Raw genomic sequence first — 27,964 nt, forward strand, 5'->3', positions numbered from 1 at the left:
CCATGCTTGTTTCTTTGTCAACAAAAGGGCCAGGGTTCTTCACATGCATCAAATGTTAATGCATATAGTATTATATTTTTTATAAGAGTCCTTATTATATTGTTATTTTCAATTCACTACCAATTTTTTTTTGCTCACACACCGTCTCTCTACTCTTATCTATAAAACCCCTTACAAAATCTTGTAAACAACCATCACCCTTATCCTCATAAAACAGCCTCCATGGAACACTCCAATATTCTTGTGACATTAGTCTTCTTCATTTGTCTCTCCACATCTTGCAATGGTTCTTCTTTCAACCCATGTTCGTCCCCCGGTTCGGATCTATCCGTCATCCCCATGTTCGGCAAATGCTCACCATTCGACTCGCCCAAACCCGCTACATCATGGGTTGACGCCGTCTTTAACATGGCCTCAAACGACCCGAAACGAATTTCATATTTGGCAAACCTAGTCGCACCAAAACCCACCCCCGCCCCTATCGCCTCGGGCCAGGTCATAAACGCGGGCAACTACGTTGTCCGGGTCAAGATTGGGACTCCGGGCCAGCTCTTCTTCATGGTGTTGGACACTAGCAACGACGCTGCATGGATTCCATGCAGCGGTTGCACCGGGTGCTCGTCTGCTGTCTTCGCCTCCAACTCCTCCACCACTTACGCCTCACTGGACTGCTCTGTACCAGAATGTACCCAAGTCAGCGGGGTCTCGTGCCCGACAGTTGGTTCCGGTTCATGCCTCTTTAACAGGTCCTACGGTGCCGGATCGACCTTCTCGGCCACGCTATCCCGTGACACCCTCACTTTAGGCAACACCGTCATCCCAAACTATGCTTTCGGGTGTGTCAACACCATTTCGGGCGGGTCGATCCCGCCCCAAGGGTTATTGGGCTTGGGCCGTGGACCAATGTCATTACTTTCTCAAACCGGGGCGATCTATTCAGGTGTATTCTCATATTGTCTCCCTAGCTTCAAGTCGTACTACTTCTCGGGCTCACTCAAACTCGGACCCGCGGGCCAACCCAAGAACATCCGAACCACCCCGCTCTTGAAGAACCCACACCGCCCATCGCTATACTACGTGAACCTCACCGGAGTCAGTGTGGGCCGGGTCAATATTCCAATAGCACCAGAGCTACTAGCATTCGACCCAAGCACTGGGTCGGGTACCATTATAGATTCGGGCACTGTTATAACCCGGTTCGTCCAACCCATATACATAAGTATTCGGGATGAATTTAGGAAGCAAATAACAGGGGCGATAAGCTCGTTGGGAGCGTTCGACACTTGCTTTGCAGCGACGAATGAAGAGATAGCGCCAACTGTTACGTTTCATTTTACGGGGCTGGATTTAAAGCTTCCGATGGAGAATGTGTTGATCCATAGCAGCTCGGGGTCGTTGGCGTGCTTGGCGATGGCAGCGGCGCCGAACAATGTGAACTCAGTGCTCAATGTGATAGCCAATTTGCAGCAGCAGAATCTAAGGATTTTGTTCGACACTGTCAATTCTCGCCTTGGAGTTGCCCGTGAGCTCTGTAATTAGCCTCTGCTTTTTTTCAATATGTGGCAACAGAACTTGATCTGAAATGTAAACGCTGTTGCTGCATCATCTCAATCTCTCTCTTCATCTTCATATTTAAACTTGGGATAATAATGGATTTTCTCCAAATTCTCATTTTGCATATATCAACAAAAAATTAAATCCTTATATTAATTTTCATCGACCTATGAATTAGCAATAATTTACAAACATAAAATTTGGGAGTAACAAATCCCGAATTTGAGCAAAACTCAATAATAAAGATACGAATTAGACTAATTAGTTGGATTGGAAATGATGGTAAAGTGGGCAATGCAATGACTATAGGTGAAAGTAAGCACTGCAGTCGTGAAAAAAACCCAATAAATGAAACATTAGTTAGCAATCAAATTATAAAGGTCTATTGTTACAGATTCCATACCAAAGAGTGGCGGGAGATTTATACTATTACTAGTATACAACACAGGAAAACTACAGTTACAACTACAAACTACCTGAGATGGCACCACTGAATATATAGTACAAAGATTCCAGTTCAGAAAGGAGGAAGACATAAGATATTTGAATGAGTATTAAGAAAGAGGTCAAACGCGAACCCACAGATTAGTTCGGTCTCAAGTTTGCTCGACGCTGAACCAGAAAAACAGGGAAGTGCGAGTATATATGACACGTACTTGCTGCAGGGAGAGTGTTCCGCTTGTCAAGACAGCTTTTGCACCTCCCTCAATCCGTGTACGCATTACAGTAACACAATCACCATTCTTCTTTAATGCAGCAGCTGGAACTCCATCAGGAGGGCTTGCGGTGGTCACAATGGCATGAGAGAGATGGTCCAAGGGATTTGACTCGCATTGGAGAATACAGCCATCAATAGTGAGCCTCCCACCCCTGTGCAGAAGGCAGCAGCCGAGCTCGGCCCTCACCGTCAGATTAGCCAGCTTGCATGTTGCCAAGAACTCCAGGGCACTGTAGAATCACAGCAAAATTACACTTACTGAAATTGTTCTAACTGGTAAAGGTTCAATCAATATATTTGATTGGATAAACAGAAAATGTATGGTTGCGTCACAGTAGACTCGGACCCGAAACCTTTGGCCTCAGGTATTAACGACTTCACCAGTTGGCCAACACATGCACACAAAACTCATCACTCAAAACTAAGAACTTTGCTGATTGCACTATGATAACTAATTGAGGTTCATTCAATTCACTAACCCTTGATAAAAATTGGTGAATTTCTAACCACAAAAATATGGCCTATGAAAACACATGACCGATAGGGTTTTTGGTGGGGTTTATAAGCTTTAGCGAAGTGTTTGACAAAATAAGCTCGAAAATAGCTTATAAGCTGTAAAAAATTAACTCCAGAGGCTTATAAGCTCCCTTCAACCAACTTATTTTTTCTTAATCTTATAAACAATGATCGGCTTACAAAAGAACTCTATTTGGATCATTATCTCCTTCATATTCTTTTGAAATTTCATCTCCCTTAAATTTCTACTCTGACTCACAATTCTATCTGTAACTTATAAGCTCAGCTATCCAAACACTTTGACAGCTTATAAACTTTTGACATAGTACATCTTATCATTGGTTGGAGCTTTATAACCTTTCTTAAATAAGCTTATAAGCTCGGCTATCTAAACACCCTTTGGGTATCAACTATTTAACTCAATCTGATACAGATTAAGAATTGAAGATAATAGTTGGATTTGAATAGAAAGAAGAGGACCTTTAATTATGGAGTATTAATCTTTTGGAGGAAAAATAGTTGCAGTAGGATTAGGTTATCTTTATCAATAATAGTAGTAAGTATTTAGGTTATCTCTATTTTCCATAGTTATCTTTACCTTTCGTAGTAGAAATAGGGTAGGAGTGGGCACGTCCCAAAATATTGTTTAGTTTGGCATAGGCCAATGACCTCGTAGGGCTATCGTTATTTGATATTCAATTTTGCAATTCCATTTAAGTCTTCTTTTATTTATATATCTTGTGAGAGTGCTTAGGTCAAACAGTTTGTGTGCATCAATTTAGCAAACAGGTTGAGGGCATCGATCTCCATACTTAACAACTGGAATGAGGAGGCAGAAACTACCGCCAAGGACTTTCCCAAAATCCGTGCCACTCTCGCTATCACTCTGTTGACATGGGGACTTTCACTAATGTCCTCAATAATTTGGTGTAAAAAAATGGACGAGCAGATCATCAGCAAATCAACAACCGAGCCTCTGGTATTCACGAACACAGTTACATCCAACCCTCAACCACCTGCATCTCTTCTAACGTTTAACGGAACTGAACCTCTTGCTTGGCTAGCTCGACTCACCCAATACTTCGTCGTGCATCAGACACCAGCGTTGATTGCTTTTTCTGGCCCAGCACTTGGATACAGCTTCTACTCTGGCGCAATTCCACATTGTCATGGGATATGTTTTCGAAAGAGCTACTAGTTCATTTAGGTGAGAAGAATATCGCAGAAATTCGAGCTGAGTTCTCACCAAGTGTGATCTGAAATCAGCCATTATAGGCCCACTCCACTCTTCTTCAGGACCCACACCATAGTCTCTCATACTCCGTCTCCACATCTTTTACGACAGAAGTGATTCCCAGCAGTGTTTCCCCATTCACGCCCATTCATGCTCTTGATATGCAACCCCGGCCCCAGCCAGCACTTGCAGCGGTCACGGTTGTTGTTCCTCATCCATCCAGCATTAGTCGATGTCCCACGACAGATGTTCCACCGTGATGTTCGTCGTGGTAGTTAGTATCAACTGTTTCAGCCCCTGCCCCTGCCCCTGCCCCTGCCCATGCCCCTGCCACCACTACCACCAGCCGGGCTCTTAAGCTTGCAGCGTTCTTTTCCAATATCTTCTTCCAACAGCCTTCTCCTACTGCATTCCGCAATGAATACGGTAGTGTGCAGGTATTTCCATACAGTGCACTTTCAAATCGCTTTTGATGTGCCCACTGTTTTATGTTCCCAACCATGAGATAGGAACCCCCACCGATTACAGCACAACGCTTTTTGGCCAGTCTCGACTCCAGCCTTGAGGACAAGGCTGTTTTCACTCGCGGATATAGATCAAGAATTGAAGATAGAGTTGTTATTATGTTTATCATATGGAAAAATAGTAACAAAGGATTAGGTTATCTTTATGTAAAGGCCATTCGTGGTCCTAAACATATGTCAATTTTACGATTTTGGTACAGAACATTATCTTTTGAATTATTGCACCCTGAACAAATGAAAACGGTCCGGATTTAGTCCATTTTGGACGGAGCTTTCAAAAATCGACGCAAATTAAACATGTTTTGACCTAATTTACACCTTCTAAAAATATTTAATTTATCAAAAAATAAAATATATTATTCACCAAGCCAGGCTTCTTCACCATGCTGGACCGGGGCAAGTCGAGGCTCCTCAGAAGTTTGACGGCGTCGATCAGCTCCTCCATCGGATTCTTCGGCGGCACCAGATTCTTGCAACTCCGACATAAATTCATGTACCGATTTAGTACTTCTTCACTCCCAATATAACACTGTCGCAAATGCTGCCAATGATTGGAGATAACATATTTTGTCCTTAAACATTACACAGTTGGCAAAGGAGAGTCCCAACTTTCCATCTCACCAAAATCTTACACATATAACATGGTTCACATGTCTGCACGGAATCACAAACAACCTTAACAACTTCAATCTTAGAGAAGGGCTTTGCGGGAAATGTACATGGCATTCAAGCGTCTCATCATCGGCGCAAAAATTGTTGAAGAAGGCAAGTGGGAGAAAGAGAGGTAAACAGCGGTGTGAGTGTTGCGGGCTGACGGAGGAGTGCATGGAGGTGTACATTAAGTGGGTGCGCGAGCGCTACTCGGGGCGGTGGATTTGCGAGCTTTGCAACGAGGCGGTGAAGGACGAGGTGGTGAGGTCGGAGAGGGGAATTGGGAGCGAAGAAGCGCTAAATCGGCACATGAATTTCTGCCAGAATTTCAAGAATCTGGTGCAGCCGAAGAATCCGACGGAGGAGCTGATCGACGTTGTCAAACTGTTGCTTTTGAGGAGCCTCGACTCGCCTCGGTCCAGCCTGGTGAAGAAGCCTGGCTTGGTGAATAATATATTTTATATTTTATTTTTTGATATTAAATATTTTAAGGTGTTAAGTCAGTCAAAATATGTTTAATTGCCGTTGACCATCAATTTTTTTACGACTCCGTCCAAAATGGACTAAATCTGGAACGTTTTCATTTGCTCAAGATGCAATAATTCAAAAGATATGTTCTGGATCAAAATCGTAAAATCGTCATATGTTTAGGACCACAAATGACCTTTTACTCCTTTATCTTTAGTATTTATTTAGGTTACTTTTATCTTTATGTTCCACAATTATCTTTACCTTTCATAGTAGGAATAGGATAGGAATCTTTAGTACGCCTCATGTTTGAAGGAGAGGGTACGTCCCAGAATAGTGTTTAGTTTGGCATATGCCAAGGACCACGTAGGGGTTGTCATTATTTGATATTCAGTGTTGCAATTCCATTTAAATCTTTTATCTATATATCTTGTGTTAGTGTTAAGTCAAACAGTTTGTGTGCATCAATTTAGCAAACTGGTTGAGGGCATCGATCTCCATACTTAACACAATCATCAAGTTTCCCTCACCAAAAAATCTTAGAGACTTAGACTTAAATCAAAATCATCAGACAAATCACTATTGAATTAGAAGCACGCAGTGCAAGTGTATGTTGTATCTAGCAGTTTAACTCTTTAATTAATTAAGAAGTAAAACTCTTTATTTACTTAAGAAGTAAAACTATTTATTTACTTAAGAAAGAAAACTCAGATTATAGCAAACCTCTCAGAACCACGGGAGCAGATAAGTGTTGTATCATCAGGGAGTTCACCTGCGCCAATCTGCGAAAAATATTGTGGAAATAAGGTATTTTTCTGTATTACATGATACAAGCCAATTGAAATGGTTAGACAGTTTAAATCACAAATTTGAAGACATCCTGAAACTAAACCCTTCATATAGTCAACAATTATAACTCTCTCATATCAAAGTAAAGAAAAAATGAGTGAGAATGGCGGTAAAAAGGATAACCACCTCACAAATTTAGAGGAATATGAACGTCAAAAATATAGCAAAGCAACAAAATTAATGAGGAATGGACATACGTTACGTAACCGAGTAATAAGAGGAATAATGATTTTTGTGACTCTGTCTATTCTAAAGTTTTATTTCAACAGCAATTGTCATATCTGCAAACTGGAGTATGATTTTTAGCATGTCATAATCAAATAAAGAAGTTGGCTGTAAGGCTAACTTTATGTACCTATTGCCTACGATATATTCATAGTACTTTTCTCCTCCCCCTTTTAAAGAACCATATCTTATCACATCAATCAATTATGATAGGCACACTTTTGTGTAATGCTCCTACATACAGCAAGAAAATGGGGCCGGGTGGAAGCTTTCTGAGACTAGTGGTAGCATGCAAGTGATTTTCTTCAACCACATTTCTTTATTTCATATTGAGATGTGACTGACTCATCATACACTGCTCCTTATCCAGAACAAAACGTAGAAGCAAAGCTAAGAGCTCAGCATACACCCGTACACACTGCTAAAAGCTCAGCATACAAACAGATATATTTAACATAAATTCTACCTTTGTCAGACAGATCAGAAAAGGAATTAAAGATGAGATAAATAAGAGGGTGAATAAGCTCCAAATCTGAGTCAGAGAGCATAAATTACAAGGCAGATAGGCTTCTTGATCTGAATATTAGAAGTTCGGTGAATCCCTCCAGCTGCAATCAATACTGTGTCTCCAGGCCTGCAAATTATTAAGCTGAAGAGTGTAGTATCCTTTCACGAGTAGATTCGTCTCGCGACACTGAACATCACATATCAAGCGTCACTGACCTTGCTGCAGCGACAGCCGTCTCAATATTGGGGTAAACCCCAGGCTCAGATAGATCATTAACAGACCTATCAACTCGCAACCAGAGACGAGGGTGGCATGCTAGGAATCGCCATCTGCGGCAAACGAGGGCGGTGTTATACCGATCTGCAATAAGGAAGGAAAAAGTCCCAGAGTACTGCAAACTATTCCAATAAATATACTATATTCATACACTAACTTCTAGAGATACCTCATTAAAAATGAGTTCAATAATACAAACGATTATCTACGAAAAATCGACTTTTACATACATAAGAATACTTCATCAAAAATAAAGACACGCAAATAAAAAATCTTTCTTGCAATTAAAATCGATATAAACACATCTGTTACCGAACAGCAATTCAATTTAAGAAGCACAAACACAATTACACCACTTTAGCTTCAACAGTCCAACTATGATAAACAAAAAAAAAACAATTCTTTGTCGGCAGAAACACCAAATAAATTCAATTTATCATGAAATTCCACATAATAAGCCAAATTGACGTTCGACATAACTACAGATATTCATAATACGGCTTCAAAGAAACAACTGACTCAAAAAAATTCAGGAATTCAACCAATAACTGTTAGCTTAAACATCAAAGGAACAAAAATTCATACCTGGAATGGGGCAGAGGAAGCTGAAAATTAGCATGAGACAACCATCATCGAGATTATTTATTTGACAATTGTATGGATTCTTGCCGCGCTTTGCTAATTTCTTCAACTTCGGCTGCCCTGCCTCCATTTAATTCAACTTACACCGAAATGGCAAAATTAGGGATTTTTGGGTATGAAAAAAATTGTTCCTTCACGCGCTGTAGCGATGTGTTATTTATCTATTTAAAGGAACATTTTATCAATAATAGCCAATTGGGCTGTGTTCACAGCCCAACAGCCTATGCTTACAATGAGGCCTAAACAATTTATTTAAGTGATTATTGGATTATCAGTTTTTGCGCAATTTTAATAGAGTAAGTTGCATGCTAGGAACGCATATAATTTATATATAAGAAATATAAATCATAACACATGAATATATATGATCATATCGTTAATATCCAAATAATCGAAGTGTATTGTTTATTTTTCTATGTGAAAGTCTTTGTTCTCTACATCTTCTAATCTTTTTTCCAAACTCAAATTTTAATTTTTAGATGGGCAAAGCTTATCAAAACTCGAAAAGAAATTCTCTTGCTTGAGGATTTAAAATTTTCAGCCACCACTCAGGGAGGACGAAAATTTATGAGGGACGTGACACGGACTTGCTACGATTGGTATACTTAAAAACATGTTTTAAGCAGTTAGAAAAATTAGAATTATTTGTACACAATAAATTCTATAATCCACTTTAACCCTAGTTGAGAATAAGTAATTTTATCCATTTTGTGTGTTTTTGCATTTATAAGATGTTTATCAAACATTTAAATGTATAAGAAACAAATACATCTAACTCTTCGGCATTATAGACTAGTTGTGAACGATGTTCATATTAGGTAACAAGTACTCCCTCTGTTTTATTCAAGATGACCAACTTTCCTTTTTTGTCTGTCCCAATTAAAATGGTCACTTTTCAATTTTGAAAATAACCTTCTCTCTCATCTCTCCTCATTAAAATATTCAACTATACTTTTCCTCTCTACTTTATTCTACTTAACAACACTTCCTAAAATCTTGTGTCACTAAAAAATGTAGCCATCTTGAGTGGGACGGAGGGAGTAAGTTCTTTGTATAAGTAAACAATACTCTCTCCGTCCCACAAAAATAAGGACATTGTCCTTTTTCGTATGTCCCATAAAAATATTCCACATTCTTGAGTGGCACGAGATTTTTAATTAAATATTCCTTCCGTCCTGCTCAAGATGTTCGCATTCTTGAGTGACATGAGATTTTAGAAGAAGTTATTAGGTTGAGTAAGAAGAGAAAAGATATAGTTGAATATAATAATGAGGAGAAAGAAGAGAGGAATTAATTATCAAATATAGAAAATGGACATCTTCAATGAGACAAATTATAAAGAAAAGTTGAACATCTTGAGTAAAACGAAGGGACTATATTTTGTTTTTAGTGTTTGGCCTTCAATTTATCTAATATTGGTATTTATTTTTATTTGATAAACACCAATAAAATTAAATGAATTAGAAATGGAGATGGACTGATATATTGGACAGAATTATAGGATACTATTGCAAAAATTTAGACCGAATGATAAAAATACTGATGTGACAAGAGAAAAATAGAGATGCGCTAATTTATGTTCCTCTCATTGAACACACTTCTAGTACTAGTACTCCCCATCTTATAAAAATATATATATTTAAAACGATACGAGAACAAATGCAAGTTGAATCCATATTATTAGTAGTGTTTAAAGAGTTAAAATAGTAGAGCACACTACTGCAACAAATTTATATAATGAGTTAGAGGATAATTTTTGATAAATAAAAATATCTATATCTTTATAGAAAAGATGAAAATAAAAATTACTCTATATTTTTATCTAGGACAAAAGAAAAATGACCCACACGCTCCTCTCCCTCATTGTCCGCGGCTTTAATTTGAATTGAAGTTTCACTTTCAATTTCTTCATCATTTTCTATGGTTACAAATTCATTTGTTGCTGCACATCAAGCCCGTGCTAGACCAAGACAATAAACATCTTCTACCCTCAAATCTCTCTCTCACTCGCTATGTTCTTCTTTGGTTGACTTTACCGGATTATAAATTAATCCGATTTAATTACAACCTTGCTAGGGTTTTTCTCTTCCTTTTCTTCAATCGCTTTTTGATTCGCCATTGCTTTTTTCCAGGTAAGTTTTTGTGTTCACATCTTAGTCTCTAGCCTTTTATTCTGGGTCTTTTACTCTCCTATTTTCCATTCCTTTTTCTATATTCGCCCCGTTCTGGCAAAGGCTGAAAACTTCTCAACATTCAATTTATGTTTGCTTTCTAGTCTTCGTGATTTACTCTCTCGCCTTTAAACAAGAAAGTTTCCAAGATTGTGTTTTTGTTGAATTTACAAAATTGAGGCCGATTTCAAGTCTGGTCTCTAAATTTGTTGGATTTTTTTTTATAAATTGGATATATTCTCTTACTATTAACGGGTACTTGTTATGAATTTATTGCTACACTCGGTGGGACAGATGAATTTCAATTTTAAGCATTGAAAAAGATAGAAGATTAGGTATAGCATTTAGCGCATGGATTGTACCAAACCTTGTGATTTCAGAGAAGATTTGATTTGGGTGCCACTTTTCTGCTTTAAAGTGAGTAGTCATTTATAGCATAATAATACTACTCCCTCCGTCCCAGCTAAGATGACACATTTCTTAGTCAGCACGAGATTTTAGGAGTTGTTGGTTAATGTAGAGGGAAAGAGTGGGTGAAAGTATTAAATGGAGAGAAAAGGAGAGTTGAATATTTAATTGGAGTGAAAAAAGTGGATGGGTGTATTAATTGGTGGGAGAAGTTACCAAACACAAAATGTGTCATCTTGGTTGGGACAAACTAAAAAGGAACGTGTGTGTCACCTTAGTTGGGACAGAGGGAGTAGTTGTTTGTGAATCAATGAATACAGTATTCAAAGGCAAAAGTGGTAAGAGGATGGCATTTTAAGTTTCAATTTGTATTAAAGCAACTTGAAAAGTTCTACTATATTTTTTCCTGAACTTGTTAATGGTGCTCACATCTATACATTGAGCTGTGTCATAAAGTTTTATAACAGAGCTTCCGGGCTGTGTACATTGTTTTTGTGAGCTTTATTCTATCTAGTACAGTTGCGTTGTCAATCTTAAAAGTTAAAAAGTTTTTTGCATCTTTTCTGAATTAGCAATTGCCAACCTTTTAGAGATTATAATGTGGCAGTCACTGGATTTCATTGCTTCAATTTTACGGTTATATCATAAAACTAATGTTACTTATCATTGTATTTGCTGGATATGGAATGTGTATGTTTTATTTTATGTTATTCTGCTATATCTGTGACCAACTTAAGAAGCTATTATGATGGCAGTAGCTGTATTTTAATCATCTCATTTGTCCTTAGTTTTGTAGTTTTTCTTCAAATATGCAATTTATGATAATGTTGTGTTTGTGCTTAGTTTGTTCACTTGTTGTTGTGAGGTTGAACTGCATTCTGTTTTCTTGTTTGGTTTATATCGTTATCTTATGTATTATGGCGGAGTATATGTTTTGGTTTAGTTAACTTGAAAAGTGTCATGTGCAGGGCTCACCATACATGCTTCCGATGTCAAGTGGAAATTCCTACTATGATGACTTGCGAATGAAACCTGAGGTCATTGATCCATCAGAAAATGAAGACACATTGGACATTGGTGAACATGTCAATGACACCTCAGAAACTGCCTCAAAACCTAATGTGGCTGTCTCGACAAATGTCCGTGAACTTCTGGAATGCCCAGTTTGCTTGAATGCTATGTACCCTCCAATTAGTCAGGTACAAATATTTTGTTTCAAAACAACAAGGTTGGGCAGTCTTCAACTAGTTGTGCTTATATCGTATGGAATAATCTTTTCATGTCGTTTGTATTTGTCTCTCGAGTACATTGGTCAGTAATTTTTAATTCATAAGCATTAAGCACACACCACATACTTTTATTTCAAGGATGAAGATTGTTTCAAGAGAAAAAGTAGAGTATATAAAATAGCCTGCAAATAACAAGGCTCTGTCATTTCTGACTGTTTTATCTCTCCAGATCTTGGAAGCTTGACTGTAAAGTTTACTTCCAATTAATTGGGGCAGATACTAGTATCTGTTGTTTCATAAAATATGAATTGAGAAATACTTAGTGGCTGTAACAAAACATTTTATGGGAATACATGAATTTGTGGAATTAGAGAACTAACTTTCTAAAAATAATTCTTTTCTAGGCAGGGAACTTGCTGAAACTATTGTTATACGTAAGCAAAATATCAGTCCCATATTTTAATTTTAAATGAGGTTTTGTATGTGGTTTGATGCTACTGTTTTGGTCTACTAAAACAATTTTTTGACCACTTCCTTTTACTTTTATTTGTTACTTTGCCCTTTTTCTGGTTTTTTTGGTTCTTGCTCTAATAAAATTGGATTCATTTCCTTTTTCACTGCAGTGTTCCAATGGTCACACATTGTGTTCTGGTTGCAAACCCAGGGTGCACAACCGATGTCCAACTTGCAGGCATGAGCTTGGTAATATCCGTTGTCTGGCATTAGAGAAGGTTGCTGCATCCCTTGAGCTTCCATGTAAATATCAAAATTTTGGGTGCATAGGAATCTATCCTTACTACAGCAAGCTTAAACACGAATCTCAATGCGCTTATAGACCTTACAATTGTCCTTATGCCGGATCAGAGTGCTTGGTCAGTGGTGATATTCCATTTCTTGTGAGCCATTTGAAAGATGATCACAAAGTAGACATGCATAGCGGTAGTACTTTTAACCATCGCTATGTCAAATCAAATCCGCATGAAGTTGAGAATGCAACATGGATGCTTACGGTAGAGTCTATTTTCTCTTTCTCAACTTGTAATGTTTCTTTGCCAGCCGACTGCAAAACCCAGTGCATGCTTCCTTTCTTTGGTAAAAAATTTCTCCTGCAATTCAGTTGTTGCTTTTATTGATCTTTCAGGTTTTCAGTTGCTTTGGGCAGTATTTCTGTCTGCATTTCGAAGCATTTCAGCTTGGAATGGCACCAGTTTACATAGCATTTTTGCGGTTCATGGGCGATGACAATGAGGCAAAAAACTATAGCTATAGCCTAGAGGTTGGAGGTAATGGAAGGAAGATGATATGGCAAGGAGTGCCCAGGAGCATCCGGGACAGCCACCGAAAGGTTCGTGACAGTTTTGATGGGTTCATCATACAACGTAACATGGCACTCTTTTTCTCTGGTGGAGACAGGAAAGAGCTGAAGCTGCGGGTTACTGGTAGGATCTGGAAGGAGCAGTAACACGATCCTTGCCCAGCCCTTGTCGTAGTCTTAGAATTAGGTAGCTTCGTGTAGTACGATGGAATCTTCAGGTCATGTGTTTTGGGTAGAATACTCTTCGTGAATCAAATTACATGGTGAAGAATCCTCGTTAGTTATCGACTGTCATGTGTTAGGATCTTGAGTAGTGATGGTATGAATCTACTGCTTGTTGATGTTCATGTTGTATCTTTGTGCTTGGTAAAAACATTGCTGCAGGGAAACATGGGCTTTCAAGTATCTTACATAGTTTTGTGCAAGTACTACCTAGAGTTAAATGCATAAATATTAAAAATTCATAAACTTTGCCATTTTGCACATAACAGCAGTTTTCCCATAAAATGATATGCACTCTGCTAGTTTGTCATTGAATACAATGGTGATCTTGTGCAAAAATGTAAATGAAAAGATACTAATTAACTTGTGTTTATTGTTACCTTAGGGCATTCATAGTGTTGCCTTATTAGCTTCATTTTCAGTCTTGGTGGCATTCGCCTGGAGCCGGAACTACCCTAGTTTGTTGTTCTTGTTGTACATGTCAACAATTCTCTTGCCGCTATCGATGATTGGGTCATTAAAAACGTCAAGAAGCACATCCCAATCCAGTGAATACTTCTCTCAGCTGTCCTGATACGGAGTGAAAGCCGATAATACAGAACTATGATAAAGAAAATAAAGGACATACACTAACTAAGAAAGGAACAAAATCCTAACCTCATGACACTTGCCGAAACAAACTAATTGATCCCTTGGATATATTATACTTTTGTTCAGTTGTTTGAAATATTTATAGTGAACGTACAAGAATCCTAAACTTACATGTCGAAACAAACTAATTGGTCCAGTGGATATCTCTCTTTAATTGTTTGAACTTGACTAAAAGTCATCCGTGGTCCTAAACATATGGAGATTTTATGATTTTAGTTCATAGTAATATTTTCTTTTGAATTATTATATCCCGCACAATTGAAAACAGTCCAGATTTATTCCATTCTGGACGGAGCCATAAAAAATTAACGGTTAACGCCAGTTAAAGGTGTTTTGACCGGATTAAGGATTTAGATTAGAATATTTACTATTTTTTTGAAAATAAAATAATTGGCATTTGAAAAAGCAAATTAAAAACAAAAGGTTGTTCTTTAAAAATTGAAATAATGGGTTTCTACTTCTTTCTCATTTATATCCTGTCTTCTTCTTTCTCGATTCAAAATACTCTAAAAAATCCCAGTTCTTGCAAGAGCTCTAAAAAAGGAAATTGTGACATTTACTATGGGACGGAGGGAGTATAAGATAATTTCCAATCATAGATTCTGATTATAGAAAATTAAGTATGTTATTTGAAATTTTACTCCCTCCGTCCGCTAAATGTCCAAGTTTGACTCGGCATAAGTTTTAAGAAATATAAAGAAAAGTAAGTGGAAAAAGTTAGTGGAATGTAGGACCCACATTTATATATTAGGTTTATAATAAAATGTGAGTGTAATGAATTAGTGGAAAATGAGGTTCATTTACCAAAAATGGAAAAAAAGCAAAGTGGACAACATTTCGCTGACAGACTAAAATGACAAAACTGGACAACATTTCACGGACGGAGGGAGTATAATAGTACTCTCTCTGTCCCATTAAAAATGAAACATTTTCCTTTTTTTATTTTCCCATTAAAAATTAAACATTTTTTTAAAATGAGAACAATTCTATCTCGACTTTTTCATCTCTCTTATTTTACTCTCTCTTCATTAACTCACAAACAACGCTACATAAAATCTCGTGCCAATTTCCAAATGTTTCATTTTAAGTGGGATGGAGGGAGTATTATTATAAGAGCATCCACAATGGATTCCCTAGTGGAAGACCTAGTGAGAGTCCTAGTGGTTGCCACGTCAGCATACCCTATCTTTCTGCAATGGTGGAGCCCTAGTGCATGCCCTATTTATTATCCATTTCTCATTTCAATTTTAATTTTTTTTTACCAATTATAAATAGCAAAATTAAACTCCAAATTAAAAGAACTAGCAAAAAAGATACATTACTTAATTTAAAAGAAAAAAAATTACAACGAAAGAGGTACAATTTCAACGACCACTACGTGTCCAAACTTCTTCAATCATGTCGTTCATGAGTTGAAGATGAGCTTGTTGGTTGCGCATGCTCTCCTGAGCTTGTAATCTCTCGCTGACTCCATAGGCTAAACCTTGAACGACCGGCGGAGTTGCATGACCTGCGTTTGGAGCGGCTTCAGCGTCGGACCACTCACTAGCTGCACGACCTTCATCGTGAATAATCATGTTGTGCAAGATGATGCACGCGTACATGACATTGGCGATATGATGCCTGTACCAGGAACGAGCCGGGCCTTTCACTATTTCCCAACGCGCTTGAAGCACACCGAATCCTCGCTCCACGTCCTTCCATGCAGCTTCTTGGCGAGAAGCAAAAACTCTCTCCTGGAATCCGTTGGGCAGGAGATTGTCTTCAAGAAAACTGGCCATCTTGGATAAATGCCGTCGACTAAGTAGTACCCCATATGATGCTGTCGTCCGTTAGCAGTGAAGTTGATAACTGGACCGTTGCTATTGTATTGCTCGGTGAAGAGACTCGACGAGTTCAGCACATTGATGTCGTTGTTTAACCCCACCACGCCAAAGTGAGCATGCCAAATCCAAAGACTGTGGTCAACGATACGATGGCTTCAAGGATCATCGTTGGGTGGGTACCCTTATACCCATTGGTGAATTGGCCTCTCCACGCTGCAGGACAATTCTTCCACTCCCAGTGCATACAATCAATACTCCCTAACATTCCAGGAAAGTCGTGCACCGTACCGTGCATCCGCATCAGGTCCTGACAATCTTGGACATTCGGCTTGCGCAAATATGTGGCGCCGAAGGCGTCAATAACGCCAGCACAAAAATTTACCAGACACTCCCGGCCAGTTGTATCCCCGACGTGAAGATACTCGTTGAATATGTTCGCCGTAGTGCTGTATGCCAACTGACGAAGCGCAACCGTGCACTTCGTCAGCGGGGACAGACCCTTTCTGTGGGCCGCATCTTCCCGCTGCTGGAAGTACTCGTCGCGCGCCTCCATCGCGTGAACAATTTGGAGAAACAGCTCTCGCCGCATCCTAAATTGTCGGCGAAAAACCGTCGGTCCTCACCGGGGCTCATTGGCGAAGTAGTCCTCGAACAGATGGTTGATGAGCTAGGACATGATCTCGACGGACGGATATCCGTTGGCGGATGGGCCTCGGGACCTGCTCTTGGGCCTGCTGTTCGGCTTGCTCTTGCTCTTGTATTGCACGAATACCCGCGAGAATCTGGTTCCCGAAAGCAAATATTGCGCGTTCCATAGACCGACCCATATCTTCTCCGGGAAACATTTTGGAAAAGTGAGCGAAAGATAGATATTGCAATGGAGAGAGATTTGAGAGATGTATGAGAGTTGTGTGAAAAATGAGTGAAATTTAAGGTATATTTATAGATTTGAAAAAAAAAATGGAAAATGCGTCGATCGGGCAAACGCGTCATCGGGCGCGACTCTGCAAGTGGATGCCCGATCTCACGCCTGATGGATCGGGTGAGAGATCGGTCATCCCCGGGCATGCCCAACGTCTACAATGGATGCCCGATCAAGTCCGAGCCCGATCTCAGCCGATCGGGCGTGAGATCGGGCATCCATCTATTAGAGCATCTCCAATGGTCGGCTAGCGACCGGCTAGCCGATTCACGGCGCTGGCCGATCGGCTAGCCCAACCATTGGAGGCGGCCAGCGGGAAATCGGCGAGCCAATCGGCGTGGGCTGGCCGATCGCTCGGCGCTGGCCGATGCGCTGGCCGCCTTTGTGGCGGCCCGATCGGCCAACGCCGAATTTTGTTTTTTTGTTTTTTTTTTAAAACCTATATAAACGCGATTTTCGTTTCATTTTCATTTACACCACTTGTTTTAACGAGTTTTCTCTCTCTCTAACTTTCTGTATAAGAGCATCATCGAGGGATGGATCACAACAACGAGTCCAGTCCAGCGACGAGTGGATCTCAGACTCCCACGGTACCTGTGGGATCTGGATGGGGCCAGATGGGCGGGCAGATGGGCCCAGGTTTTAACGTCCCTCGGAGGCAGTTGATGGGGATGATGGCCGGTGCGCCGGGGGGATGCAGGGGGGGAACCAGGGGGGGTATGCCGGGGGGTATGCCGTGGGGGATGCCCGGCGGGGGGCAGGGGAGCGGCGGACAGTCAGCGCCGGGGTGGGGAGGTATGCTCCAGATGCAGCAGCCGAGGGATGCAGGGGGGGATGCAGCACGGTATGCATCCCGTGATGCAGGGGTCACCGGAGGGAGGGGGGGGAGGGACACGGTCTATCGTCCCTCTCTGGATTTTTTTACGGCTTCGTCTCACACGTCGACCCCAGTGGAGACGCAGTTCACGGCTAAGGGGTTCCGACGTGGGCTCAGATACCACGGGTGGCGGCGGCGACGGCGAGGACGAGTAGAGAGTGGCGGGGCTCGTGTGTGGAAGCCCTTTTTTTAAAAAAAAAATCATGTACTTTTTTTTTAAATCTTTGTACTTTTTTTGAATGGAATGGATTAATTTTCCCGTATATGTGTCGTAAATTTAATTCCGTAATTAAATCGTAATTTTAATTCCGTAAATGTAGTATATTTTGAATTATTTTTATTGCGGCTGGCCTATGACTAGCCTATGGTTGGCCTAAATCTGATGTGGGAGGTGAATTTTTAGTGCTGCTGACGTGGCAGGGAGAGAGAATGACTAGCCTATTGCTGGCCTATTTAGCATTGGAGAGGCTCTTATGGATAGAGCTGCCCAAGGTTTACCGAACTGGCGGTTAAAACCGAAACCGTAACCGGCGGTTACGGTTCCGAACCGAAACCGCGAAAAATATGCCGAACCGAAACCGTGAATTAGAACCGTGGTTCGGTTCAGGTTCCAAATTTTTTGAACCGAAACCGCGACCGAACCGCCGGTTCCGGACGGTTTCGAACCGGCGGTTTCACGGTTCCGAACCGCCAACGCAATGATAAATTTAAACATAGTTAATCCTTATATTAAAACTATACTCCATTAAATAAAACATTGTTGAATGATCCGGTTTATGAGTTTTATACTCTTATATAAATAACTTTCATTTTTAGATTTGGTAATATCCGTAGAAACAATAATGTGAGACAAAATTTTGTAGCAAAAATAACTTTATAATACTATTTGGTACAATTGGATGGTAAAAACATAAGATAAAAGATAATAAAATAAAAATAACTAAATTACAAGATGGAGTCTATGTTATATGGTTTATGGTAATAACTTTATAATACTATTTCCAATTTTATTAATTAACACATTTTTTTACGTATGGAATCTATGGAGTATGGATAATTATTAATAAATATTTATCCAACATTTTAAAATAAACTTAGAAGAATTGATTACTTTAAATAAAGTATAATAAATTAACATTGGTTAATGTCGTAGTCTTCAAAATTGATTGGTTGACGGTGGGCGATGGCTGCACTATTCAAAATTGATTGCATAAAACACCATTTCTTTTATTTTTATTTATTTATTTATTTATTCTTAAATGTTGATTTTAAATTCAAATTGGATCTCATTTCTCTCTATTTTTATCTATATTAAATACTCCTCTCTATCCATACTTACACTCACCTCATTTTAGTGTTAACAACTCAATTTAAACTATCCATTTCCTTGTTCCAATTTATTTTATAATATCAAACTATATGGCAAAAAAAAATTAACGGAAAAAACCGTGAAACTGTGAAACCGAACCTAAACCGCTACGAACCGTCCAAAAACCGGCGGTTCCGAACCGAAACCGAAACCGCCGGTTTTCGAACCGAAACCGAAACCGTGAAACAGCTTCACAGTTCGGTTCCGGTTCCATATTTTCCAAACCGGAACCGGCGGTTCCGAACTGAAATCGCCGGTTCATGAACCGTGGGCAGGTCTACTTATGGATGCTCTAAAGGAATGAGAGAAAAATTAAAAGAGTGGATTTGTGACTGCAGTCCAACTCTACTATGCATCGTAGCCAAAATCTAAAACCTCAAACATTGATCAAACTTCAACCCCTTTCACTTTCACCACCAACAATGGAGTCGCTGGTTCTGCAGCTCCACGACATCTCCGCCGTCAAATTCGGTGACTTCAAGCTCAAATCGGGCATCTCCTCCCCAATCTACATGGACCTCCGCCTCATAGTCTCCTACCCTTCCCTCCTCCGCCAGATTTCCCGCGGTCTCGTCGCCGCCGTCCCTTCCTCCTCCCGCTACGACGTCGTCTGTGGCGTCCCCTACACCGCTCTCCCCATCGCCACCTGCATTTCCGTCTCGTCCGGCGTTCCGATGGTCATGCGCCGCAAGGAGATCAAGGACTACGGCACCGCCAACGCTATTGAGGGCGCGTTTCTGCGAAATCAGACTTGTCTCGTCGTCGAAGACCTCGTCACCAGCGGCGCCTCCGTCATTGAGACAGCGGCGCCTCTCCGCGCGGCCGGGATGAACGTCGCCGACGCGGTTGTTATGATTGATAGGTGAAAAGAGAATTACTCTGCTAGCTATTTCCGGTATTTGTTTCTTTTATATCTGTTCATGCTAACAAATTTACCGCACTGATTGTTGTTTCCTTATTATTACTACTGCCTAGGGTTTTAATTCATTTCTCAATGTGCAAAAATATGTAATCAGTCATACTGATTGAAATATCTGCAATTTAGTATCACAAAAGCAGCATCTTAGTTTTCATCTGGGTGCTAATTTGCTTTCCATTTGCCTGTTGGCTTCTTGACGAAGGCACTAATTTTGAGGCTTATTATTATATTTTATTGTAACTCTGAGATTTCTGTGTCCAACAGCCAGATTATCTAGTAATCAGTCATATGATTGAGTATTTGAAGCTTAAGATCGTCAATCAAGTTCAAGAATTATCAATCTATATGAAAGAAAATGATAGATTAGCGTTGATTTCTTTTATCTATCCATCCATCCTATCACTTATAGAAAATGACCCTAAAACATATTGTCATTCATTAGAACGCCCGTCCTTGTACTTTCTCGGCTTGGAATTTGGATGCATCTGCTTTCACTTGCCAGTGTATTTTGCTTGATTTTATGTTTGTGTACCGCTCGTATGTCCTAGTAGATGCGCATAAAAGGTGACGCGTGCTCATTTCTGCATACTGAAAACTATTCTTTGAAAATCTATGTATCATCATACAGGGAACAGGGAGGGCGGGAAAATTTGGCAGAAAAAGGAATTGTATTACACTCTATGGTGACACTGAGGGAAATGGTCAGGATACTGAAGGAAAAGGAAAGAGTTTCCGAGGAGACTCAGAAGATGGTTGAAAGATTCTTGGAGGAGAACCAAAAGGTGTCAGTACCAGCGTCAGTGGCACCAACAACTGCTGGGGTCAGACATAGACTTCCATATGAAGAGAGGGCAAAAATGGCGAAGAACCCAATGGGAAAGAAATTGTTCGAGATAATGTCACAGAAGGAGACTAACTTGTGCTTGGCTGCTGATGTTGCAACTGCTTCAGAGTTGCTTGACTTAGCGGACAAGGTGAGATAAACACATTCTCCTCTTTACTATTGAATATGAGGCCTGAGGGTAGTATTGACATGAAGACATACTCTGTCTAATAAAATCTTCTTTCTCATTGGTTCATGTATTTCTCTGTATTAAATAAAAAAACAATGAATTCAGTAGTTGTGTATGTGCTGGTAGAAATCTGCTTATAGAGGAAGTTAGATTACTTAACTTTCTAATATCACTCCATGTGGTTTTCGTTCAACATTTGGTGATATGCTCGCTTAATGTATACTCCCTCCGTCCCATTAGAAATGAAGCATTTGTTTTTCGGCACGAGATTTTATGTAGTGTCATTTGTGAGTTAACGAGGAGAGAATAAAGTAAGAGAGATAAAAAAGTAGAGATGATGTGGTTCCCATTTCAGGAAACGTTTCATTTTTAATGGGACAACTCAAAAAGTATAATGTTTCACATTTTAATGGGACAAAGGGAGTAGTATATTTGTAACTGATTAATTACTTAACTTCGCATGTGGTTATTCCTGCTAAATATTGGTGACCTTTCTTTGAATATTTCTGCAGGTTGGACCAGAGATCTGCATGTTGAAAACCCATGCTGATACTTTACCTGATTTTATCCCAGATTTTGGATCTAAACTGCGTTCGGTATATTGCTAACTTCTGAGCATAATTTTCCTCATACATTAGAAATTGATGGAATTACATATTGCCCTAGGATTTATAGGACATCTCACGGAATCACGGTATACGTATTTCTAAGGTTACTCTAAAGATGGTGATGGTTCGGCCTTGGTTTATCATTAGTTGCAGTATCATATATTAGGATTTTAAAGATTTCTCCTGATTTTGTCTTACTTGTACTGACTGGACATGCTTTTTGCACCAATACTTTATTAACTTATTACAGTAGGTTGCTTCATGTCACCATGATTATTTATTAAAGGGGACTATCTTCTCTTAACAGAAAATTTCTGAAGTTCATATTCTCATTTTATTTGCCCTATTTAACATCATCTATCCCCTTATGAGCATACATACATTATGAAAATCAAGTGTTTCTAAGAAAGGTTTGTTACAAGGCATGAAGTAAATCTTTGTAGAGACTAATTCTGCATATCTTTTGAAGATCGCAGATAAACATAATTTCTTGATTTTTGAAGACCGGAAGTTTGCTGACGTTGGCAACACAGTCAGCATGCAGTATGCAGGGTACTCTTATATTGCATTTGGGAGTATATTTTTTGGCTGCTTTCCTTAAGATTTTTCACTTGTTTTCTGCAGTGGTATCTTCCATATATTGGACTGGGCAGATATAACAAATGCTCATATAATTTCAGGTCCCGGAATTGTGGATGGGCTAAAATCAAAGGTGTGTATTTAATACTCCCTCTGACCCTGAAAAGTATGCACTATTTCCTTATTAATCCGTCCCTGAAAAGTATAAACTTTCTAATTTTGGAATAGTTAAACAAAACATTACCCCTACGTATCATTTTATTTACAACTTATACCATTACACTGCACTACTAATGATGTGGAGCCCACTTTCTTCTAACACTACTTACACTACCCTTTATCTGTCTCATTCTTACTTTACCAATTATACATTAAAACCCGTGTCAATCCAAATGGTCATACTTTTCAGGGACGGAGGGAGTATACCTTTTGGCTCGGTTTGAGCCATGAGATGTTATGAAATACGACAGTTACTATATCATGTTTTCTGATGTGATAGGGTTTATCACATGGCAGAGGTTTGTTGCTGCTTGCTGAAATGAGTTCTCTTGGTAACTTTGCTACTGGCGACTATACATCTGCAGCTGTGAAAATTGCGGAGGATCATTCAGATTTTGTTATTGGTTTCATATCTGTGAATCCTGCTTCATGGCCTAGTGGACCCGGAAATCCATCCTTTATTCACGCCACTCCTGGTGTTCAAATGGTAAAAGGTGGAGATGCATTGGGCCAACAATATAATACTCCAGAGTCTGTAAGTGATTTTTTACCCGATCTACTACTTTTCATTTCTTATAGTTATAGTCAGAGTAGATTAGCACATATAGACTATAGTGGTGCAGCTTGTTCTGTCTCACCTTGTTTTGGGTTTTAGCAAGATAACTTATTTCTTCAATTCTTCTTACAAATAGATAATTTGTTAACCTATAACTATAATTTCATACTATTATGGATATCTATAGTTAATTGACAATAATGAAAAGTAGTAATAATCTTGTTATACACTTATTACTTAGAAAGTATTCATAAGTCCATTCACCATATTTTTAGTTGTTTATACTATATAGTCAAATTGATATTGTCTAGTATATTCAGTGTAGTAGTACTCCCTCCGTCCCACTCAAGATGTCCACATTCTTGAGTGGTACATGATTTTAGGAAGAGTTGTTAGGGGAGTAAGTAGGGAGAAACAATGTAGTTGAATATTAATGAGGAGAGAGGAGAAAGGAATTTATTTTCAAATATAGAAAGTGAACATCTTAAGTGGGACAAATAAAAAAGGAAAGGCTATATAGAGTATATAAATGGATTTATTCAAATAATAAACAAATCTTAAAACATAACAAATAATCATTTATAACCATTGGATTAGAAGATCTAATAGAGGGAGATGATCAAAGTATAACTAATCTGAAATGCATAACTAGAGAACAAGAATTTAGTTCACTATAAGAGCGATATTAGTTCACTATAAGAGCGATAGTGAAGGATTTACTCCGTGAATGATTTAGTTCACTATCATGGCATTTTGGTTCACTTATTTTCACATTCGTATTGTGAACTAAAATGCCTTTATAGTTAACCAAATCTCTCTTGTAGTGAACTAAATTCGTGATATCTAGTTATGCATTTAAGTAATGATTGCTCTGTATCGCTACTCCATACATAACTATGTAAGTATAACATACTTTTCAGTTATGGTATTACCAATTTTTTTGCCACTTTGATTTAGTTAACAAATTTACATTATTTGTCAATCACAAATCTTCATTGATTTTCATTTCATATTTGTGAATCATATTGTCTTACATTTTTAAAATTTGGGTCATTCAGAAATTAAAAATAACTATTTGCCACGTTTTTTATTCATATTTATCATCATTGTCATTGATTTCTGGTATTCTTGTTTCAGGTTATTGAAGAGAGAGGCAGCGACGTTATAATAGTTGGCCGCGGAATCATAAATGCGAAAAATCCTGCAGAGGCAGCTCGTGAATATCGGCTTCAAGGATGGAATGCATACTTAGTCAGCTGCAAGTAAATGAAGTCTATACTTACCTTGGTAAGAATTCTTGATCATGTCATACAAAACTAAGTAGAACTACAAGATTGTGTGATGCAGAAGAGTATTCCGAGGAAAAGAAATTAAGAATTTGGGAGTTTTCATTTGAGATAATAAATTAGCTACATCGTTGTTAAGTTGCAAGTGTGTCTGGTTTGTGCAGAAGCATTGAATCAAACACGGCTTTGTCTGGCGAGTAGCACAAGAGCAACTGTAACAGGAGCGAATATGATGAACAAGGCCTGTGCAAGATTGGGCTGAGTGATTTCTGGAAATATAATGCTTCCGTATTTGATCGCTGCTGCACCTGCGACGGATGCGCCTCCTAACTGCACCAAATACTTCACATCTTCCTGTCCAAATATCCATCCACCTACTTAGAAATGTATTCCTCAACATTGTCCTTTTAACTTGAAGAATATCTAATTCTTTTTAACAAGTCTCTTATATGTCTTATTTGTGTTATCCAATTTACTTAACACCCACCCTTATGTGTTACCCCCTCCGTTTCCTCGTAATTAAGTCATTTTTCTATTTCAAAAAATTCCCTAATAGTTGAGTCATTTTTATATTCCACCTCAAGTGATTGACTGGTTTTCATTTCTATTTTATTATTTATTTACTTAACTTGCTTAACATAATTTTTCTTAAATCCTATGGAAAAAACCCAACCCCATTAATCCATTATAGAGGGACATAGGGAGTATAAGGGTAGATGGTAGTAATCGAACTTGTGTATTAGCATATGATCTCTCTACCAAGTCAATTTACGACCAAAACAACCACTTGAAGATATGTGAAAACCAAACAATGTGTGGTTGTGAATGAAAATGGAGGTGCTCACTTTCAAACGCTACACGGTCTATTTTTACAAAGAAGAAGAATCTGCAATCATAAATGATAAATTGGTAATGTTGGATTCTGACCTGAGAAACGAAGGCTGCCTTGTCATCGGCGGTCTGGTTACTCTGGCGCTTGGACAATGCCAGTATTGGTAATATCCTCCTTAACGACGTCGTCTTGGGATGATGATTGTTTGGCAGGAATGATGCAATTGAGGAGCGATGAATTGCCAAGGTTGCTGCTGCGGCTGCCATTTATTTTATCTTTAGCCCAAAGTTAAAGATAAGAGAGAATATAAATTGGATAAAATATGTTGTCACTAAAGACGGCGCTTCCCACAATGTGCCCAAAATTAAACGTCCTAACTGAGTAACATAAACACATATTCTAAACTTAGACTATGATTAGAATATTAATTATAAATTCAAGAGTTGTTCGAATAACCCGTTACAAAATTTACCAGACGTAATATAAGTAAAAAATAGAAAAAGGAGAATGAATACAAGGAAAAATCTGTGTAACTAAAACAGAAAACTTTGATGGGCCAATTTTTGCAACATGAGATATGGCAGTACGTTTAGTTCATCCAAGTCGTTTATTTCGGAATATGGGTCAGAGATTAAATTCGTTGATCTTTTAAAATATGAGTTCGAGCCATGTGAATTTTTCAAAAGGGTATTTTACTTTTTTATATTTTTTATCTTCTTTTTTGTTATTATTTCTCTCCAAATATTTATAAATTGAACTAACCACCCTTTACATTTTGATCCAATTTCTCAAAAATTCAATTGAAATTCTGCTCCACTCCTAGCCGAGAGTTCTGTGCTCCATTCCAAAACTCAATCGAAATTCTCCACTCCAAATTTACAATCGAAATTCTATTTCTCACTCGCCGTCTCCGCTTCCACTCATTCATATTGATTAGTTCTTTAATTTTAATGAGCAATTGCTTTAATGTATTTCCCCTTCTTTGTAGGATGACAATCGGTACTCGCAGTGAGAGGTGCCCATTTTGAGACAATTTTCCAAAGTATATTACAGTTTTTTCAAAACAAAAAATAGCACAGATTAGGGATATGCAATTCGGATAATATATTGGTATACTTTCCATAAATGGAATGTTCATATTTTTATGGAACGGATGAAAATCGAAAATATATATATTTTTATAGTACGGTGAGAGTAATAGTTTAACAATAAAGTAAAATCACCACGTGTTCAATTGGACCTCCAGTTATATGCCTAATGGTTTTCTCAAGAAAATGACAAAGCTCAAAACTCAACTATTAATGAAGCGTTTCCTTGGAAAAGGAAACCTTGTGCACTACATAGAATTCGAGTTTACTTTTCTGTGACAATATAAGCTATTCCCTCCGTTCGTTCGTATACAGAAGTCCCACTTCTTTCCGATACAATTTTTAGAAATGTTAAAAGAAGTGGGTGAAAGAAAATTAGTGGAATATGAGTCCCACTTACATATATTAGTTTTAAATGACATATGAGTGAAATTAGTTGGTGGAATGCGCGAGGCCACTTTACCATTTATGGTAATTATGAATCGAGACTCATATTCGCGGACGGACCAAAATAGAAAAAAAGGGACTCCTATTTGCAGAGTATCAACTTATTAAGAACAGTTCGGTTTCAAATCAAGAACACATTAAAAAGGAAAACTAAACGCAACACATGTAAAACGAGATGGAATTTATTAAGAGATCAATCACAATGTAATGGACGATATATTTTATTTGATAGAGAAATAGGTAGAGATGATCATGTAAGAGTAGAGTTGGGTTTGGAGGGGTTGGTGAAACAAGTGAAGAGACACACAATATCCTGTGAGCTGCATCCTTGGTAGCAAGAAACGGGTTGGAACCCGCAGCCCAAAGTGCAGCCTATCGCTGCTTGAAAACACTTGATTAGGCACTGCCCTATTTGAGACTGTTGCGCTTCTGAACTCTGCTGCATATATATTATAACGAGAGCGAACGTCATCATCATCTTCGTCGTCTTCATTTTGCGGGTTTTTCTTTAGTTTTCTTAGCAATGATCAACTTCACCTTGATCATGCATGCTTTTTATAGGTTGGAAGTGGAACATACATCTATTTTTAGTTTCCTTTTTCTGTTTTGCTTCAGAAGAATGGCGTGAGGGTTTGTTACTAATTGTGACTTAAGTCCTAACAAATTTTCCTGATTTAGATCACTATCACTTGCCATTTTTAGGCCTTAATTTACAAGATACAGAAAGACTTTCGGTTGCTAATACTGCCAGAATTTTGATCAATAAGTTGGGCTCAATGTTTTCTTATCTTTAAATTAAAGCCCTTGATAACAATGTTTGCATATTTAGGTCCTGAACTTGGAAGAATATTGTTACTAGCATGCAATTATTATTATGCTAATACTGCCAGAATTTTGATCGAAAAGTTAGGTTCAATGTTTTCTTATCTATAAAACTAGTACCCAAAAAAATGGGATTCGCATCTTTTTATTATCCAACATTTACAAAATTACATTTTGAGTAAAAAAATTTCATAGATCCCGAATTCAGTCCCGATTTTTATTATTCTACCCATCAGCCTTTGAGGGGTGTATTTGTCCATTTCGCTTGATTTGAGAACCAAACTTGTGATTTTTGAATGTTTTTGTACTTCTTTTGTGATTTTTAAGGACCAAAAATCTTTGTGGCATTACTAGATCTTTGTATATTATCTCAAAATAAATTATTTAATTTTTTTACTATTATCTAAAAATGATTTAATTAAATATTTGTAGTATTATTT

General features: G+C 38.5%; 6 protein-coding genes across 6 annotated transcripts; 3 read left to right on the forward strand and 3 right to left on the reverse strand.

Moving 5' to 3' along the window:
• Positions 1 to 181: 181 nt before the first annotated feature.
• LOC125218991 (Eukaryotic aspartyl protease family protein) lies at positions 182 to 1,665 on the forward strand. The gene has a single exon (XM_048120828.2). The coding sequence runs from the start codon at positions 223 to 225 to the stop codon at positions 1,537 to 1,539; it is 1,317 nt and encodes a 438-aa protein (XP_047976785.2). The 5' UTR covers positions 182 to 222; the 3' UTR covers positions 1,540 to 1,665.
• A 220-nt stretch (positions 1,666 to 1,885) lies between these two features.
• Positions 1,886 to 8,315, reverse strand: SKIP5 (SKP1/ASK-interacting protein 5). Its single transcript, XM_048125645.2, has 5 exons — positions 8,109 to 8,315; positions 7,463 to 7,607; positions 7,295 to 7,373; positions 6,389 to 6,447; positions 1,886 to 2,502 (listed from the first exon to the last, which is right to left on the reverse strand). Exons 1-5 carry the CDS (start codon positions 8,233 to 8,235, stop codon positions 2,151 to 2,153), a joined length of 762 nt encoding a protein of 253 aa, XP_047981602.1. The 5' UTR covers positions 8,236 to 8,315; the 3' UTR covers positions 1,886 to 2,150.
• Positions 8,316 to 10,117: 1,802 nt separating this feature from the next.
• On the forward strand, positions 10,118 to 13,698 carry LOC125223775 (E3 ubiquitin-protein ligase DIS1-like). Its single transcript, XM_048127071.2, has 4 exons — positions 10,118 to 10,297; positions 11,713 to 11,943; positions 12,597 to 12,983; positions 13,115 to 13,698. The coding sequence occupies exons 2-4, from the start codon at positions 11,725 to 11,727 to the stop codon at positions 13,433 to 13,435; spliced, it is 927 nt and encodes a 308-aa protein (XP_047983028.1). The 5' UTR covers positions 10,118 to 10,297; positions 11,713 to 11,724; the 3' UTR covers positions 13,436 to 13,698.
• A 1,827-nt stretch (positions 13,699 to 15,525) lies between these two features.
• Positions 15,526 to 15,942, reverse strand: LOC125221077 (uncharacterized). The gene has a single exon (XM_048123207.1). The coding sequence runs from the start codon at positions 15,940 to 15,942 to the stop codon at positions 15,526 to 15,528; it is 417 nt and encodes a 138-aa protein (XP_047979164.1).
• Positions 15,943 to 19,485: 3,543 nt separating this feature from the next.
• On the forward strand, positions 19,486 to 24,792 carry LOC125223863 (uridine 5'-monophosphate synthase-like). Its single transcript, XM_048127170.1, has 8 exons — positions 19,486 to 20,017; positions 20,703 to 21,048; positions 21,600 to 21,683; positions 22,165 to 22,247; positions 22,320 to 22,407; positions 22,774 to 23,028; positions 24,187 to 24,336; positions 24,500 to 24,792. Exons 1-7 carry the CDS (start codon positions 19,506 to 19,508, stop codon positions 24,313 to 24,315), a joined length of 1,497 nt encoding a protein of 498 aa, XP_047983127.1. The 5' UTR covers positions 19,486 to 19,505; the 3' UTR covers positions 24,316 to 24,336; positions 24,500 to 24,792.
• Positions 24,420 to 25,476, reverse strand: LOC125223864 (homoserine O-acetyltransferase). Its single transcript, XM_048127171.2, has 2 exons — positions 25,263 to 25,476; positions 24,420 to 24,689 (listed from the first exon to the last, which is right to left on the reverse strand). The coding sequence occupies exons 1-2, from the start codon at positions 25,431 to 25,433 to the stop codon at positions 24,510 to 24,512; spliced, it is 351 nt and encodes a 116-aa protein (XP_047983128.1). The 5' UTR covers positions 25,434 to 25,476; the 3' UTR covers positions 24,420 to 24,509.
• Between the last annotated feature and the right edge of the window lie 2,488 nt (positions 25,477 to 27,964).

This window comes from Salvia hispanica, chromosome 1 (genome assembly GCF_029641045.1).
Source record: "Salvia hispanica isolate PSC_SH4W2 chromosome 1, Shi_PSC_v1, whole genome shotgun sequence".
Lineage (NCBI taxonomy): Eukaryota > Viridiplantae > Streptophyta > Magnoliopsida > Lamiales > Lamiaceae > Salvia > Salvia hispanica.

Bases quoted from the DNA above. Each gene is read 5' to 3' on its own strand.
- LOC125223864 (XM_048127171.2), bottom strand. From the start codon at position 25,433: ATGGCAGCCGCAGCAGCAACCTTGGCAATTCATCGCTCCTCAATTGCA. The intron at 24,690-25,262 runs GTCAGAATCCAA...ATATTTGGACAG, and splicing joins AGGCAGCCTTCGTTTCTCAG to GAAGATGTGAAGTATTTGGT.
- LOC125223863 (XM_048127170.1), top strand. From the start codon at position 19,506: ATGCATCGTAGCCAAAATCTAAAACCTCAAACATTGATCAAACTTCAA. The intron at 20,018-20,702 runs GTGAAAAGAGAA...ATCATCATACAG, and splicing joins GCGGTTGTTATGATTGATAG to GGAACAGGGAGGGCGGGAAA. The intron at 22,248-22,319 runs GTACTCTTATAT...TGTTTTCTGCAG, and splicing joins GTCAGCATGCAGTATGCAGG to TGGTATCTTCCATATATTGG.
- LOC125221077 (XM_048123207.1), bottom strand. From the start codon at position 15,942: ATGGCCAGTTTTCTTGAAGACAATCTCCTGCCCAACGGATTCCAGGAG.
- SKIP5 (XM_048125645.2), bottom strand. From the start codon at position 8,235: ATGGAGGCAGGGCAGCCGAAGTTGAAGAAATTAGCAAAGCGCGGCAAG. The intron at 7,374-7,462 runs GTCAGTGACGCT...AATAATTTGCAG, and splicing joins ACGGCTGTCGCTGCAGCAAG to GCCTGGAGACACAGTATTGA. The intron at 2,503-6,388 runs GTTTGCTATAAT...GTGATTCTACAG, and splicing joins TGCTCCCGTGGTTCTGAGAG to TGCCCTGGAGTTCTTGGCAA.
- LOC125218991 (XM_048120828.2), top strand. From the start codon at position 223: ATGGAACACTCCAATATTCTTGTGACATTAGTCTTCTTCATTTGTCTC.
- LOC125223775 (XM_048127071.2), top strand. From the start codon at position 11,725: ATGCTTCCGATGTCAAGTGGAAATTCCTACTATGATGACTTGCGAATG. The intron at 11,944-12,596 runs GTACAAATATTT...TTTTCACTGCAG, and splicing joins TGTACCCTCCAATTAGTCAG to TGTTCCAATGGTCACACATT. The intron at 12,984-13,114 runs GTAGAGTCTATT...TTGATCTTTCAG, and splicing joins ATGCAACATGGATGCTTACG to GTTTTCAGTTGCTTTGGGCA.